Consider the following 17734-nt stretch of genomic DNA (forward strand, 5'->3'; position numbering starts at 1 on the left):
TAAAAAAAAAAAAAAGTCAAACAAGTTCAAGGTAAATGTAGGTTGTAAAGTTTTTTTAAGTAAATAATGAAAAAAGTTGTTTCTAAACAGCAATAGTGCCCTACCATGTGTTAGTTGACCTTGACTTTTGTTAGGGCCCTTGCTTTCGGGTTGGGACGCATAACTACAGTTGCAGCCAACTACCAATGTGGTAGAGCCTTCATCAACAGGCACCATTGCTTAAATAACATTGTCAAGGGCATTTTTCATTTAACATGCCAACCAACAGTTCAGCTTTTTTTGTTCAAAAATTGTTCAAATAAGTACCTTTTTATAAAATCACCTTAAGTGTTATATTCTTAAAAAGGGACCTTTGCTGCTCTGATTAACAGATTAATATTTTTATATTAAATAAAATAAACCGATGGGAGATCTGCATTTTCTCGGCGGCAGTCCAATCATAAGTGAGCGGAGGCGGGACAAACAGTTGATAGTCTTGGAGTAAGTTTAACCAATGGGAGAGTCAAAGATCTGCCCCTTGTTTTGCAGCTGTCTAATCATTAACAAGCAGAGGCGGGACATAAATATGCTAGGGTGCGTGGTGTAAGACTAGCTGAATTTCATACGGTATTGCTAATACGGTATTATAGAGACCGTCATTGAGAATTATATTGAGAACTTCAAGCCAATATTTAGAATTTCTTTTACAAATTAATTAAAAAAATGTCGTCATACAATGGAGACACGGTAGTCGATTTGGTTACGAATCAATTTTCAAGCAGAATTTTCTCTGAAAAAAATTGAGGTATACACCACAAATACCCGAACTAACACAGGAAGGAAAGGGATATACTCACTACTTCCAACATTCAAATTATGAAAAGGTATCCGTGGCTACAGTACAAAACAGCCGTTATAAGATCATTTCCTTTATTAAAAATGTGCACCAATTTAATCAATTAACTGCCCATAAATTAACCAATCCATTCTGAATCGAGTGACAGCCCTACTTTCCCATACCTGTTTGCAGTTTTTAACTGGCAAAGTGAGTGAAAAATCCTCACTGACAGGTCGTTTTAAAATGAAAGCTTCTCTGTATTGTCTCTTCTGTAACCCCCATTTCCTTTGTAAATGCCCGATTTCCCTGTCTATCATTTTGCTAATGTAACGCTTCCTACTTCGTTTTTCACTCTCTAGATCAGCGGGTCTCAAACTTCGTGGCACTGCGACCCCCTTCTACCAATAAAGATTACTTTGTGACCCCACTGCCCTGTATTGCTGCAGAATAGTTAGTATTGATAAGTAAAACATGCATTACAAGGCAATATCAACAAAACTAAAATATAGCCATTGCTTATTTTTACAGTCAACAGTATACAAAAATAATACATTTTTAAAAAATTGCATTGCTTACCTAATGGGAGGGGTGAGCTTGCATGGATGAACACAAATGCTTGAAAACAGGGTTCGTTGTGGCTAAGGTAAAGACAAAGGGAATCTTCAACAGTGAGACGAGTCCTGTACTTGTTTTTAGTAAAGTGAGTGCAGAAAAACCTGATTCACAAAAGGTAGATAGATGGGAAGGGCATGAGCGCTGTCAGAGCTGCAGATGATAGCTCTCAGTATTCTTGTCACACAGAAATCCAAAAGTTAGCAAGAGGTTGCTGATAAAATCTGAGCTTCAATGTCTCGTCACAAGAAAGGTCCATCAATGTTTCTTCTGATGCAAGTTGCAAATTAGCACTTGCAGTCGCTTCAGTAATAAAGGGGTTTCTAATCCACCCCTCTGCTTTCCGATCCTTTTCAAGGAAGTACTCTCAAAACTGTAGCTGAAGGCTTTCCAGGTGGCTGGTGATAATGGATTGTAAGTCACTTTGAAAAGGTGCTCTCATCAAAAAAGTTATCTAATAAATAAAATGCTTCCAGACTGCCACGATTTACACGATCATACCACAAGGCCAGCTTCTTGATCCAGCTTTCAATTTTGTCAATGACAGTAAGAACTGATGTACCTCATCCTTGGAGTGACATGTTAAGGATATTCAAGTGATCGAAAATATCTGCCAGGTAAGCTAGCAAAGCAAGCCATTTAGCATCTACAAGCATTTCGGCCAGTCGAGAATTGTTGTCAGAAAGAAATATTCTCACTTCCTCTCCAAGCTCAAACAAACGATTGAGCACCTTGCCCTGCAACAACCAGCAAACTTGTGTGGTCAAGTAGCTGACAGTGCTCAAATGAACATACCCATTTATTAAACTTTTTTTTTTTTTTTTTTTTTAATTGAACAAGTATTCGCGACCCCATTGAAAGGCACTGACAACCCCGCCCCCCTCCCCCCCCGCACCCCCTGCCGCACCCCTGCCATGTGTCTGCCCAGTTCTGAATGCTGTCTAGATCATTTTGAATGACCTTTGCTGCTGCAACAGTGTTTGCCACTCCTATTTGTGTGTTGTCTGCAAATTTAACAAGTTTGCTTACTATACCAGAATCTAAATCAGTAATGTAGATTAGGAATAGCAGAGGACCTAATACTGATCCCTGTGGTACACCACTGGTTACGTTGCTCCATTTTGAGGTTTCTCCTCTAATCATTACTTTCTGTTTTCTACTTGTTAACCACTCCCTAATCCATGTGCATGCATTTCCTTGAATCCCTACTGCGTTCAGTATGAGGATTAATCTTTTATGCAAGACTTTGTCAAAAGCTTTCTGGAAATCTAAACAAACCATGTCATATGCTTTGCAATTATCCATCCATCGATGTTGCATCCTCAAAAAAAAAAATCAAGCAGGTTAGTTAGACACGATCTCCCTTTCCTAAAACCATGCTGACTGTCTCCCAGGATACTGTTATCATATAGCTAATTTTCCATTTTAGATCTTATTATAGTTTCCATAAGTTTACATATAATAGAAGTCAGGCTTATTGGTCTGTAGTTACCTGGTTCGGTTTTGTCTCCCTTTTTGTGGATCGGTATTATGTTTTGCAATTCTCCAGTCTGTCGGTACAACCCTTATGTCAAGAGACTGTTGCATGATCTTGGTTAGAGGTTTGTAAATAACTTTTTATTTCTTTGAGTACTATTGGGAGGATCTCATCCGGCCCAGGGGATTTGTTTATTTTAAGAGCTCCTAGTCCCTTTAACACTTCTGCCTCTGTTATGCTAAAGTTATTTAAAACTGGATAGGAACAGGTCGACATGTGGGTCATGTTGTCTGTATCCTCCTTTGTAAAAATTTGTGAAAAGTAATCATTTAATGTATTTGATATTTTTTTTCTTCATCCATGATTTTGCCATTTGTATCTCATAGACATTTAACCTCCTCTTTGAATGTTCTATTGCTGTTATAATATTGGAAAAACATTTTGGAATTGGTTTTAGCGCCCTTAAGGAATGTTTATTTCTATCTCTCTCTTGGCCTTTCTAACTTCCTTTTTGACTTGTGTTTGCAGTTCTAAGTATTCTTTCTGCGGACTTTGTTTTTAGTCCCTTCTAAATGCTCTGTGAAGTGCCTTTTTTCGCTGAATATTTTATAATTGATCTATTAAACCATTTTGGCCATTTTGTTTTAGATTTAGTCTACTTTTGGGATGTAATTGTTTTGCGCCTATGTTTTCTCTATTTTACTCCAATCTACTTCCGTTAGTCTCTTTTTCATACCTTCATAGCTTGCTTTTCTAAAATTGTAAACCTTAGCTTTAGTCATTACTTTTTGGGTTTTAAAAATCACTTCAAATGAGACCATGTTGTGGTCTGAGTTTGCCAATGGTTCTCTGATGTCTGTTATAATTATTCTGTCTTCATTATTTGAAAAGACTAAATCAAGGCATGCCTCCCCTCTAGTCAGTGCCATGACAAATTGTGTTAGGAAGCAGTCATTTGTCATTTCCACCATTTCAATTTCGTCCGTCGTGCTCCCCACCGGGTTTTCCCATTTTATATGGGGGAAGTTGAAATCCCCCATTAGTATGGCTTCTCCTTTGCTACACGCATTTCTAATGTCATTGTATAACAGATTATTTTGCTCGGCATCTGAATTTGGCAGTCTATAGCATGTTCCTATTATTCCCTTTGAATTTTTGTCAATTATTCTGACCCATACTGATTCTGCATTGTTTTCTTCATCCAGATTTAACACCTGGGCTTCAAGACTATTTCTTATGTATAGCGCTACCCCTCCGCCTCTTCTGTCCTGCCTGTCTTTCCTACAGTGTATACCCACTAATATTATATTCCATCACTCTCAGACAACCAAGCTTCTGTAACACCTATCACATAGTAGTTACTTGTTAGTGCAGTAGCTTCAAGTTCTAACAGTTTGTTTCTGAGACTTCTAGCATTAGATAAATACATTTAATGGCTGTCTTATCAGAGTTGTTGTCCTTGTTTTGATGTTTTTTTGTTTTCTCCCCCCTTCCTTTCTAGTTTAAATGCTTCTGAACCTCCTCAAGGATCCTTTCTCCAAGTAAATTGGTTCCCTTTTTGTTTAAGTGCAGTCCGTCCCACCTATATAGATAGTCCTTGTTGTAGAATGTGCTCCAATGTTCAAGAAAGGTGAAGCCTTCCTGTGTGCACCACGATTTCAGCCATGCACTTTGATTATGTATTTCCAACTGTCCGTATGCTCCTTTACAAGGTGCCCGAAAGTATCCCAGAAAATACCAGTTTTGGTCTTGTCTTTTAATTTCCTTGCTAGCTCTCTGAATTTGTTTTGCAGGGATCTTGGCCTGTCTCTTCCAATGTTGTTTGTACCAATGTGGACAACTACTACCGGGTCATCTCCTGTTCATTCTAGGAACCTGTCCATGTTCTCACTGATGTGCATGACAGAGGCTCCTGGAAGGCAGCACACTATTGTAGTAAGGGGGTACAGACTGCAAACTGAACTTGCTGTGTTTCTCAATATGGAGTCCCCAACAATCATGACCTCCCTTCTTTTTGCTGCCTGGCCAGCACTGTTTATAGGGTCCTGGATGTTGCTCCTTTCATTCTATTGATGTTGGTTTTGATCATGTAGATTCTGAAGTGGCTCAAATTTGTTGGATGTTTTGATTTCTGGTGGTTGTGTTTGATGAAGTTTCTTTTTTTCCCCCTACTTCTGCCTACCTGAACCCAGCTGTTCTGATCCTCTTCTATCTCCCTGGTGGCTTTCAGTCTGCTAGGGCTGCAGACTTCCATGAATTGTGGGTGTGCCAGCTCCTCAAGCTCCTGTTGCTGTCTCATTTCCTTCGTTTTCTATGCATGTTGGTAACACAACGTGACAGTTTCATGAAAACCATGACAGACTTTACCTCAGCACCTGCTGTTGTTCCTCAAGGGAACGCTGAGCTTTCACCTCAATACATTTTTTTATTATTAATATTATTATTATTATTATTTAAACAACATTTAAATAAATAAAAATTATAGCAAAGGTCGGTGAGGACATTTTAGTCCTAAATCAAGGGACAATATTAAAAATGCTATAATAACATTCGAAATAAAAAACAAGATTAATAAAGAATAATATTTCATAATGAGCTTGTTTTGTTCTCTGAAGAATGGTTTTGTCATTAGAAAAATAATGTTAATGTATATAAAATGACACTTTGAAATGTTATTTGAAGAGCAAGAGACCAATGCTGGTGAGGACATTTGGGGTACAAAGTAACCCAAAAAAAATGTATAGCTAAAAATGTCATTTTCCCAAAATAAATCAATTTATGTAGTTTGTAAAAACATTTGTTTGTGTAATTTTGATTTGTTTAACCTGAGAAGAAAGTTTCTAAGGACAGATTATCGGTGAGTAAAGGGGTTAAAGAGATAACTAGGATATCTAACTAAAGAAGTGTCATACTGAAAAAGGAGGCATACACATGCATGTTAGAATAGTTTAATGGTCTGCTGTTTCGAGTACTGTTATCTTGTACACTTTGAGGAGATCTTTCCTAGACCTTTATACAGGTTACTATGAGCCATACACTAACACTGTCTGTGAATGATTTCTAAGTCTACGTTTAGTCTAACACTTCATGTAAATTATTGTTGTGACCTTGCTTTGAATGTCACAGCCTTTTAGTTTCCTGAGCTATTAGATTTAGCATTAAACTGCAACATTCTTTTGCAGCAAGTTAGCAGCAGCAAACTTACATGGTGTATTTTGTTGCAATGCACAGTGGTGGAAAGAATCCTGCATCCCCACAGTACTTAATTAAACAGGGGAAATGCAACAATGCCTTATTTCTGGAAAAGCACAGAATTATAAACAATAAAAGCAAGTTAAACTTAAGACAACAAGACTAAATGTGATCAAGGCCAGCCCACGATTAAGCTGTCAGTCGTTTCGCAATTTGGGGACAATCTCAGCACAATGACAACACAGTTCTCTTTCAGTACTAAGTGGCCGACTTGATTAATGTATACGTTGCTAGTATACAATACATCACAGCTGCAAGTGCTTAACCTAGATCATTTTACAACACCGTGGATTCCACTAAAATATCTCAATGGGGTATAGGCTAATCAAAATCAACCCCTACACAGTAACTTTAAAGAAAAGATAACCATTGGACAATTAACTAATTAAATATACGTTACACTGGAAAAAGAAATACAAATAGGCAGGAATTCAATTTTAATGGTCAACTGTTTTGTGTGGATCTTTCCTACCAGGGGCGCCAGAGTCGGGGGCAGGGGGGTCAGAGGAGCTACGCCCTCCCACACACTTTTAAAAGTGTGGGGGGGCATGCACCCTCATCTTTTGACAAATGAAACATGTGCACAGCAGAAAAAAAAGCACCAATACGGAGGGCTGGCCTTAAGCCTGTAAAGCCTATGCCAACACATAGGGCCCCACACCTCAAAAGGGCCCACGTACTGCTTCCCTTGGTCTTGAATTTGGATCCTCACTCGCACCACAGCATTGTCAAAGCTTTGTATGTACATTAGGCTACTGTCACTTTAAGGAATTATCCGTCTAGGCCATGCCTCACACAAACGTGGGTAAACGTTTCTTATTATTAGTCATCGTTGTTGCGTGTTTCAGGAGCAGAGCAGAGAACCCGTTAGAAAAACAATCCATACTTTACATTTTGGGAGACTGCACGTCTGTACCCATTTATAAGTCGGGCTGTATTTTTTCACAGTAAAAAATTGCTTATTTCACAGCATTTGATGGTCTAAAAATAGGTATTTCAAGATATTTTACAATTAAACAATGTTTATTAAAACAGAAAAAAATAGTGTTGTCGCATTCAAAATTATACAATCAATGAGCCTGAAAAAATGTAAATTGTAAAATATTTTGTTTGTTTATGTCCACCTTGTAAATAAAGATAAATAAACAAAATGTTGTTTATTGTTATAAATACCAAAAAATAAAATAAGGCAGCACATTAAATTATTTCTGCAGTTGCCACTCTCTATAGCAAAGCAAAAACGCTGACAACTTTAAAATAGTGGCTTTGATAAGCATACATAGACAGAACTAACACAGTGAACGCTGGAAAAAAATAGACATGTTAAGAGCGCAGAGAAGCCGGATTTGGGTGTGATAGCGAATGTGTCTACATTCGTCATCTTGTAACACTGTTGAAACATGTTGAAACATTTGTTACCATTTCATGTAATTTGTGTCTGAAGCAATAAATAACTGTAGAACTTAAACAGCTAGCCTTTAGGTAGGCTATAAAGCTGAACAAATACTTTGCAGACCGCGGTTTAATACTTTATCAATGTAAATGCTGTACATGGTCACTTTTTTTTTTTTTTTTTAAAGTAAATTTAACAGTTTGTGAGCTACGACTCACTACCCAACATTCAGATAACATGATCTTATTAGTAGTGGTAGCAGTATTGTTGTTGTAAACTTTAAAAAGCAGTAGATTACAAATATATCATCTGCTTCAATATTTGATGTATTGCATTTATCAATAAAAATACCGCATTAAATTTTTTTTTTTGTTAAACAAAATTGGTAGTTTTTCAGTGATAGTAATATTGTATAGGGAAAAAAAAGGTTAGGCAACGAGACAAAGGCATGGCTATTTATTTGTGTTGTAAAAGCAGCCGCTGAACTGTTGTACATTATTTACAATAGGCGTGCTTAAATGTAATTTGTCCTGTAAAGCTATAATTTCATTTCAATGTATGAACATTAGTCCCCCTCCACCCAGTGTGGTGAAGCCTTGAACAAGCATATCAGCCCTTAGTTTAATTATTAAATATGCTACATTCACAGAACTTCATATTACCAAACTACAATATAGAATTGACATGAACACTACTCACATATATGTGACTACACATACAAGGAATAAAAACTTAAAATATGCACAATACAGCGCAGTTTAGCACACTTGCAAAACTCAAGCCCTATAAAAACTGAGCACAAATGTATTTATTTGTTGTGCTTTTTTAAAATGTATTTTTGTTTTTGGCAATTATTTTCAACTGGACCTTAATGCAAGGACCATCTAAGCTTCATCAGACACTGAAGGAAATTATTTTCCCGGTATATCTTCCTACCCCAGTTACAGACCAGATAACACTTCCTTACATAGTTCCTGTGTGTGTCAATCTGACACTGAAGTAAGAATACAAGAAAAGTTTGAGAACGAGAAAAGGCCATTCACCCATCAAGGCTTGTCCCTTGTTAGCACAGATGTTCCCCTTTCTTTCTGTTCTAAATTTGAAGTAGTGTCTTGGGTTAACTTTAAACCATTCATGATTTTAAAGACTTAAGGTCTCCCTCTTTTTTTCATGTATTTAATTATTTTAACCTGTCCTCATAACTAGTGTCATTAAGACTTGGGATCAACTTCGCTTTACCTTCAAGTGCATTATGTTTTTGTAGTGAGGTATAAGAGGCAATGTAAGCCCATTACCACAGACTCTTCATTACTATTGTTCAACTACAAGGAAAACTACAACTGGGGCAAAATAAATAAATAAACAGGACCACTAGCCAGTGAAAAGCATTTAGGTCAACAAGTAGTAGCTAACAGGCCACCTGGATATCCTGTGTTGAAATTAAACTATTTAGGCTGTTCAAAAACAGAGATAAAGCATTCTATCTCATTGTTTTGGTCACTGCTCCGGATATATTTGTGTGCTTCACTATTATAAATTATACATCTTGTAACATTTTCTTAAAATATTATATAAAATACAAACTATAGTATTTGAAAGTGATCTATACAGTAGCAATTCTCTTTAGGAACAGCTTTGCAGAGCAGTGTTTATATACACAGTTAAGCTCACGGGTTAGTAAGACTTCTTTGGAGTTTAATAAGTAGAAACATCATTTAAAAACTGCAGACAATGCATGACAGTCCCACAATACCTTAGGATAAGTTAAGTATCAAAGCAGAACGCTTAATCACTCACCTCAGATCAGAAAACTCAATACAACCCTAGGTAGGCACACATGTCTGACAACTTCATTGTATGTATTCATGAAACACCAAAACCGCTTTAGCCAGACATTAAATAATCCAACGTTATTTGTTTTATTTTTATTTTTTTACCACATGAAAGGAATATTTCACTCTGGGGTTGCGGTGAATTCAAGTAGTGTCACACTACTGACCGTTGTCGTTTTGCTATGCACAAGTAGTACTGCAAGATATGATTAATTCAAACAGAAGCATTTCTTCAACCCCACGCAAGCAATAAAAGTTGAGGCTCTAAAAATATTGCAGGCATTTTGCAATACCTCCAGAGTCCAAACATGACAAATAACAACCAGACGCTGTGTTTACGAAGTGTGTTGAAATGTTCTATACGGATACTGTAAATATTGACGCTACTAGAACACAGTCGTCTGTGTGCACGCACCTTCATAAACTGGGAGTAGCACCACAAGCAGCCAGTACCTTGCATGTTTTTAAGTTTTAAAAAAGCCCGTCAGCGGCGTAACGTTTTTACCTGCAACATCCAGAATCTCGCAGTTTGTTCTTTATCTTTAAATGTGTATTCCACTATCCCCTTTGCGTATCCTTACGGTCGCCTGGCAAACAAAGGCAGGTGTTGGCACGACAGAAGACTAGGAAGCGCTGTCTTTCTCCCCTCCTCCTGCTCTCGCTTCCTTTGAGCTCCCTTACTCACCCTTTCATACCGGACTGCCCTGCCGCTAAGAGCCGATCTCCGCCTCTCACTCTCCTCCAATTGGTACGAAAAGCAGCAGGAATTTTCATCGGCAATCTTCGGCTACAATCGGACAACACTCCCGATTCTCTCCTGGAAAACTTCGGCTAGACTCGGAGTTGTTGTGTGGCTCTATTGGAATTGAGAACAGAACTACACCAGCTGAAATCGGGTTTCAGTGTTAAAACTACGGTGGCCCAGTGTAATATTGCAATTTCTTTTTTAAATATGCCGAAAAACACTCTATCAAGTTATGTTGTTTTTTTTTTTGTTTTTTTATTTTTATTTAATGGTCTTTTTACTTGACTGCTAAAGACAAATGTCTTGCATACTAACTGTTTTTGAAAAAATATATACATACAAAACGCAATTTACAGATTCAAAACAGATTTAAGTCTTTTGCAGTGTACCAAATTTACTAGTCCACTTCTTGATCATGCGACTACAGGGAAATTATAAATTTGATCCACTTGCTTGGACTACGTACCATCGCTAATCCCAATTGCAACGTTCTTAAATATGTTATTAGATCATTTGGATCATCCGTTAAAATAGATAGCGTTTAGTGGATTAAGTTAGTCTGTGAATACACTGCTTGCTTTGATCCACTTGTTCTCAATATTTGCTTGAAAATCTGTTTAATATGGGCCATGCACATGTCAACTTTACGTCCTTATGTCTGTATTACATCACCCAGGATGTAATATCGCACATAATGTACAATTTTAATAAGCGTTTTAAACTACTAATACAACCTTGCAGTCCTTATAAAAATACCATGGCAATCGTACAGGCTAAAATTAAACTTTCAAATACTTTCCCAATGCTATAGTGCATGTACAGTGTATTATTATTATTATTATTATTATTATTATTATTATTATTATTATTATTATTATTATTAGACAAAGAATGACTAAATAAACAATAATTAATCACAAGCTTCTAAGACCTTCAGGTAAAAGTTGAAAAGAGATTGCCTGAAGAAAAGACCTTTGAGGTCTTGAAAGCTTGTGATTAATTATTGTTTAGTTAGTCCGACTAAAGCCGGTATCGCATCTCCATATCTTTGTCTATCCTCTCTGGACTGATACGGCTACCATTTAATCTATTATTATTATTATTATTATTATTATTATTATTATTATTATTATTATTATTATTATTATTATTATCGTTGTTGTTGTTGTTGTCATGATGATGAGGAGGAGGAGGATGCTTATACCTCTTAGTACATACTCAACAGTGCTTTAAAATGCTTTCACATGTTTTATACTATGTTACTGTGTGCTAACTTCTACTTTTATTTTCCATTCTTGTGTTTCTCTTGGTAGACTGTGAGGAGAGTTTATTTTAAAGAATACGAATGGTTTTTTAAAAGTTTTTAACCTTTATAATAGTTAACCTATAACAATAAACGGTGTTGTCCATACATGTTATAAAACAGAACATATTTTGAATTTATATTTTATTTCTTTGTACATTTTAGTTTATTAGTTGCAGTTTGAATGTGTGTGTGTGTGTGTGTGTGTGTGTGTGTGTGTGTGTGTGTGTGTGTGTGTGTGTTTTAATATTAAAATATCCACATAAATGCACTACAAATACTGAAAGTATGAATATCAAATAAGCTTGACCAAGCAGGCTATACATCGTTAACTGTACGGAGAGCATATGTGTATATTGCCATGCAAATATACACTATTTTATTCATTGCGTAGATCGGTGGATTCCACTTACCTTTTACAGGACAGATATTAGTTTTAGTCTTTGTCGATGTTAAAAATGAGGCCTACAGTGTAAACAATGCTGAGGTAATATAATAAATAAATAAGAAGGGCAGGGGTGACAAATAATGTGGTCTAATTATAGTTTCACTACAACGCACAGAAAATCGTAAGACCGTGGTTTATATTTTCTATATACAGGTGTCGTGTCAATTTATCCTACCTGTCAACTTTTCCTACTTTGCGTACTGCGCATGATCAGACTATTTTACTTTTGCACTGCTTATGCCATTTTTTCCCCCCCTTGCAAACCAAGGACACTTTGGATATGAAAGTACGTGTTTTGTAAACTTACATATTATTCCACATGTAACTAATTAACTAATTATATCATACAGACAGCTGCTATTAACGAACGGTAAAGAGTACTCTACAGAGGGAGTTACATTTTGTTAAATAAAAAAGAAAAAGAAAAAAATACCTATCCGCTGACTACAAATCTTTTACATTGAAGCTTAGCTTTTTCTCGAAACTATAAATCACCTGAAGTACACCTTTGTAAAATTGTTTTGCAAGGTATTATTATTGTTATTAATACATATGTTTGTTTGGTGTGAGTTCTGATAGTATTTGTCAGGTTGTAGATATTAGTTTGAAAGTAAGTAATGTTAATTATATAACATTATTTTAGTTTTGCTATATTATTATTATTTATTTCTTAGCAGTCACCCTTATCCAGGGCGACTTACAATTGTTACAAGATATCACATTATTTTTTACATACAATTAACCATTTATACAGTTGGGTTTTTACTGGAGAAATCTAGGTAAAGTACTTGAACCCACAACCCTCTGGTCCAGAGTCCAGAGCCCTAACCACTACTCCACACTGCTGCCCCATAATAAGTAATGTTAATGATATAACATTATTTTAGTTCTGCTATATAATAAGTAATGTTAATTATATAACAATATTTTAGTTCTGCTATATCATTTATAGAATCTTTTTAAACTACTCTCTGTATACCACCATTAGAAAACGTTTCAGTGTCATCAGCCAATCAGCTTCCAGCTATAGCGGGCATCAAGTAAGCTAAATTGCAATCGTAAGCCTTTTTTTTATAAGTGTTACATTTGAAATGTGTAATACTAGTTAGCTAATTGTTGCAATAATTATTGCGTAATAAAATGCACTTTTCTGTTGAATTGTTCTGAATCACTGTGGTTTCGTTAATGAATCCAGTTCCCTTTTAAGTCGAAGACGACCACCAACGACATTATGTATGGGATATGCCTGCCCATTGGGTAGGTATCACTGAGCTCTCTATACCAGAGCTGCCGATAGGCACCTTCCTGGGATGATGCACTCGGTCCCGCCCACTGAGGGATTATAAACGTCATCACTGCTACAGCGCTAGTGCACGAATGCATGGTGCTGCACGGTACACGATGCACGCGTTGCGCACGGTGCTCGGTACGCACGGTGTACACGGTGCGCATGGTTTTCGGTGCCCTCCGCACTATATAATCAGTGCTTGAGCACACGTTACAGCCAGTGCAAGCGGTGTTCGGTGCACAGCTATTTATAACCACATATAGTTGCAGAGTTTAACCTTTGATTATCTTCAAAGTGATGTTCGACAACTAAAGGACAAAAATCACTATTTAACCTAGCACATGGAGTTGCGGAAGAATGGTGATTTACCTGCCACAACCGGGCCCTGTCAGCATCACCGCAGTTTTTCTACTTTTTTTCAATTTTTATCATGTACCAGACAGATTTCATAATCGTAGTTATAATGCCAATCCACATTACCCACCTTCTCCAGATCACCACCATGAGTGTGAAAACGCTGAATACTCTGACCGTGGACGCTTTCGTTACCACTCTCCTAATTATGCAATGATCTTTAGAGACTACAATCAGACCTCACAGGATTACAGTGAAGCTGGAGCCCAAGCCCAACACGTTGGGGAAGTAGACACACTAGCCCAGCTGAACCTTGTAAGCGTGGAGTCCGCTTTCTCTCTCCATGATGACAACAACCCTCTGACTCCTACCCATATTCACCATCAGAAAGCTACCAGTAGCTAATGTTGTGGGGTGAACGTCAGCTCAGAATAAGGAAGACCTCAATGGAATTTCTGAAAAATATCCGGATAGCATTATGTGTGCTGCATCTTCAACATCCACTGACCTCGTTACTGCCAGTTTTCAAGCTATTGTTGAGGGTATTGAAGTTAGGGACTTAACTGATACTGGTTTGGCCATCTCCATTGTGAGTGAGGACCTCCGAGCATCACATCCTTCCTTAAAAAGTCATCAGAAAGTCTTTCATCCTTGCTCGCTCCGTTAGAGGCCAATTTCTGGACACCTTGGGGACCATGACAGTACGCGTTCACATGGAAAAGGAATTGCTCTAGCAATAATTACAAGTTGTTCAGGGTGTTCAGCGGCCTGTGATCCAAAGCTGGGGTATTCTTTTGCCATATTGGATGTTGGCAAAGGCTTGTTGGCAAAACGCTTTCATTGTGGAATATGAAAGTGCAATAACTTCCAAAACAGTTTGAATCATCTGTCTGCTGTAATGCATCAGTGCTTGCACCCACTGTTCCTGCTATGAGTGAATCTCTTATGGCAGCAAGTGTCAACCCAGCAGCTGCAGGCAGTCCATTAGCAGACAACTATGTGGGAATCTTGGAGCCTCATACCAGAGCTGAATTTGTGGTTGCATGCACCCTTAAGTGAAGTTCAAAATGGCCTCACCACTGTCTGCATCATGAATCCAACTAATCAAGACTTGGAACTTGATGCAGGTTTACACCTAGAAGAGTTTAATGCAGTTTCAATGCAGGAATTACAACCACCTAAGACACAAAATGCTTGCTGTGCAGCTTTGCCGGTTGAAGCCCCTGCCATACGTCCAGTTAACTTCACCACGGCCAACATGACCTCTGCAGAAAAACAGTTAGAAGCTTTGTTGGTGAAGTTTTCTAAAGTTGTCATCAGAGCTTCTGATGACCATAGACATGGGCCATTAAACAAACCCTATACATACCAATGTTTGTTAGTCTAGTAGGCAAACACCACACATTAAAGTATTATTTAACCATTTTATTCCATTGATTGCCGATTAACAAATGTATTTCAAACATTCAATAGCTATAAATCAAGAAAAACAACAAATCCACAACCTGTCCTAACCATCAACTAATTAAAGGGATAAATCAACTAATTGAAGGGATATATATATATATATATTATTTTTTTCTTCCATCCAGAACGTGTTTTGCCTGGCCAGGCATACTGCTGTTCAAATTAAAAACAGCAGGTAGAACATTTTTGGTTCCACATTATGTGGTACTTGCCACAAGGTACCAAACACTATTTGCATGCTGTGTTAACCACTATTGGCATTATGAGATATGCGCATGCGTCAGTAGTTCATTGCATTTTGTCCATGTGATTAATTACTCTTATTATTAATGTATTTTTTAAATGTGAACTTTCTGTATTATGATTGAGATGTACTTTTAAAACATTAAAACACATATCAAAATAATTCAAAATTCAGCATGACACCTTACTTAATACTTTTAGAGGTGTCGTGAATCAGCATTTATACGCGGAGAAGATTCAATTACTTCCAGATTGGCTAGTCTGTGCGCAGTGAAGTATAAAAATATTTTGGTTTTGAGGTGGATGATGATGGAATAGTAAAACAATATAACAAGATCTTGTTTTTTCTCCATGGATATTGTGAAGCAAAGCACAAACTAAGTTATTGCTTTTCATATGTAAATATCTGTTAACATCTATATATGTATATATGTTTCAAATTGCAGTTGTGTTATTATATTTTTCTGTGTTTTGGAAGACTTCGATATTATCGATATCGATATTGAAATATGTGCACGATATTAATATACACTTTTCATATCATTGCCCACCCCTATTTAAAACTCTCCACTCAGCTGATAGTTCACCTGAGCCTGTAAATATGAACAAATGGCAAGTGTCACCTGCCTGTTACAACCGGTGTGGGCAAGATACAGCTAACTGCTGCAGCACCTCTTGCATGAATGCTTGTGTTGTAAAGATGAAGCAGTGTGTGGTCACTTTATTAGGAACAAGTAGGAAATAGAATGCCTGGTATACTGTAATACAAGAAAGAACGCTGCTGCACTCCTCAGCTAACCGCCTTTCTAGTCCCTAGCCAACCTCTTTCTCATCAATTTGCCATAAATGGTCAGAAGTGGCATGCTGCGGTATGTACTGGCACCCTGATTAACATATTTTAACACTGGTATGTAAAAAAATATTAAGAAAGTGGGGTCAGCAGAGCTGAAAGGGCAGTAATAATTTAAAACTCCCATTGCATACCTGTTGGCTTTGCAGTGTGCCTTAATTTCTATTTACCTAGGTGTGTCTAATTAAGCTCACATTAAAAGCTGGAATGGCTCAAACTGCTCTGCAAAGGGAGTCTTAAATAATACCCTGTATTTAAAAGGAGCTGGCTCAGCTAATGGCAGACAGAGAAAAACAATTAATAATCAAAAAACATCAAAAGGTAAAGGAGAGGTGGAAAAATAAACAAAATGAAATTTGAAGATACTCACCCTTTAGGAAGATGCCTTGATTTAATATTGTAAGTGAGGCTTTAGAAACTCATTGTCTCACCACTTTTACATACAGTATGTACATCTTAAAGAGAATGCTTTTAATATTCATTGCTATCAGCTCTAATGGTTTATGAAAAGGCTTTATACTGCAGAAGTGTTGCTGGAATTGCTATAAGCCACGGGTTTTTAAAATGTTGTAGTGTTTCGCTACATTAAAGAAGTGGAGCTTGAACAATTCAGCAATCACTTTCTCCATTTGAATCATAAGTGCTTTCATCAACATAAAACATCACTAAGTAACTGAGTGCTAACACACACAAGTACACAAATCGGATTGTATACACACACACACACACAAAACACACTCTTTAATTCATTCACAGCTGTGAAGTATGACGGTTTCTGGGGAAAACATATTTTAGACATTTCCAAATAAAGTGCTCTTGAATCAGGCATCTGCCAAAATAAGCTCTAAACTCATTTCTTTGCATTTTTTATAGTAAACAGCCTGTCATAGTTTACTAAAATTGTTACCTGGTACATCCATGGTAAAGTAAAGACAAATTCATTTTAAAGCAAAAACTTGGACAACTGTTTCTATAAATGTTTGTTATTTCCAAAATTCCTTTTAAGACAGCTGAGAAAGTTAAGACTACCCCTGAGGGGTAAAGAGGATAATATGTGTTAAAAATACAGGTCACATTTTATTTAAAAGGGCGCTTTTTTTTTAGTTTATTAACTGTTGTTGATTAATACATTAAAAAAAAGGTAATGAAAGAAAATCTGATCTAATTTTCTAACCACTATTACAGTAACAGCAATTGAATTTGATAAATCAGAAACAGGGGTCTGATGTTTGCATACCTGTTTTAGCTGGCCTTTTTTATTAGTTTATACAATACATAGGTTGCTCTATTAACTAACCATTAACACGAAATTGACTAAATTTGGTAATAGGTTTGTAAGTTCGTAAACTAATAAACTAAAAAATGTGTTCACTATGTAGACAGACAGACAGACAGGATCAGTGAATAAGTGTGCCTATTTTGAATGAGGACCTAGGGTAAAATATGTTTTCCCATGATGTATTCCTCAGACATTTAGTTGACAAACCTTCCATATTATATAATCCTTGACTACCACATTTTATCAACCCACACTGTTAAATATGTGTACTCACCACTCTCCTCTCTGGATGAGGCCTGTTTTTCTAGAGCATGGTCTTCCACCATCATTGATATGTAATGTTATATCCCTTAATTCATTTACCATCCAGTTTC

General features: G+C 36.8%; 1 protein-coding gene across 5 annotated transcripts in view; it reads right to left on the bottom strand.

The window, feature by feature from the left end:
- Positions 1–17734, bottom strand: part of LOC117400475 (tyrosine-protein phosphatase non-receptor type 3-like) — a 141159-nt gene extending 123425 nt beyond the window's left edge. The window contains exon 1 of one of the 5 annotated variants that reach the window (XM_034000509.3): positions 17635–17734. In XM_034000509.3, coding sequence (XP_033856400.1) covers positions 17635–17689 — 55 coding nt within the window. In that variant the 5' untranslated portion in view covers positions 17690–17734. The other 4 variants (XM_059022798.1, XM_059022795.1, XM_059022794.1 and 1 more) reach the window with 4 other exon arrangements.

The sequence above is a fragment of the Acipenser ruthenus genome, chromosome 4, assembly GCF_902713425.1.
Source record: "Acipenser ruthenus chromosome 4, fAciRut3.2 maternal haplotype, whole genome shotgun sequence".
NCBI lineage: Eukaryota > Metazoa > Chordata > Actinopteri > Acipenseriformes > Acipenseridae > Acipenser > Acipenser ruthenus.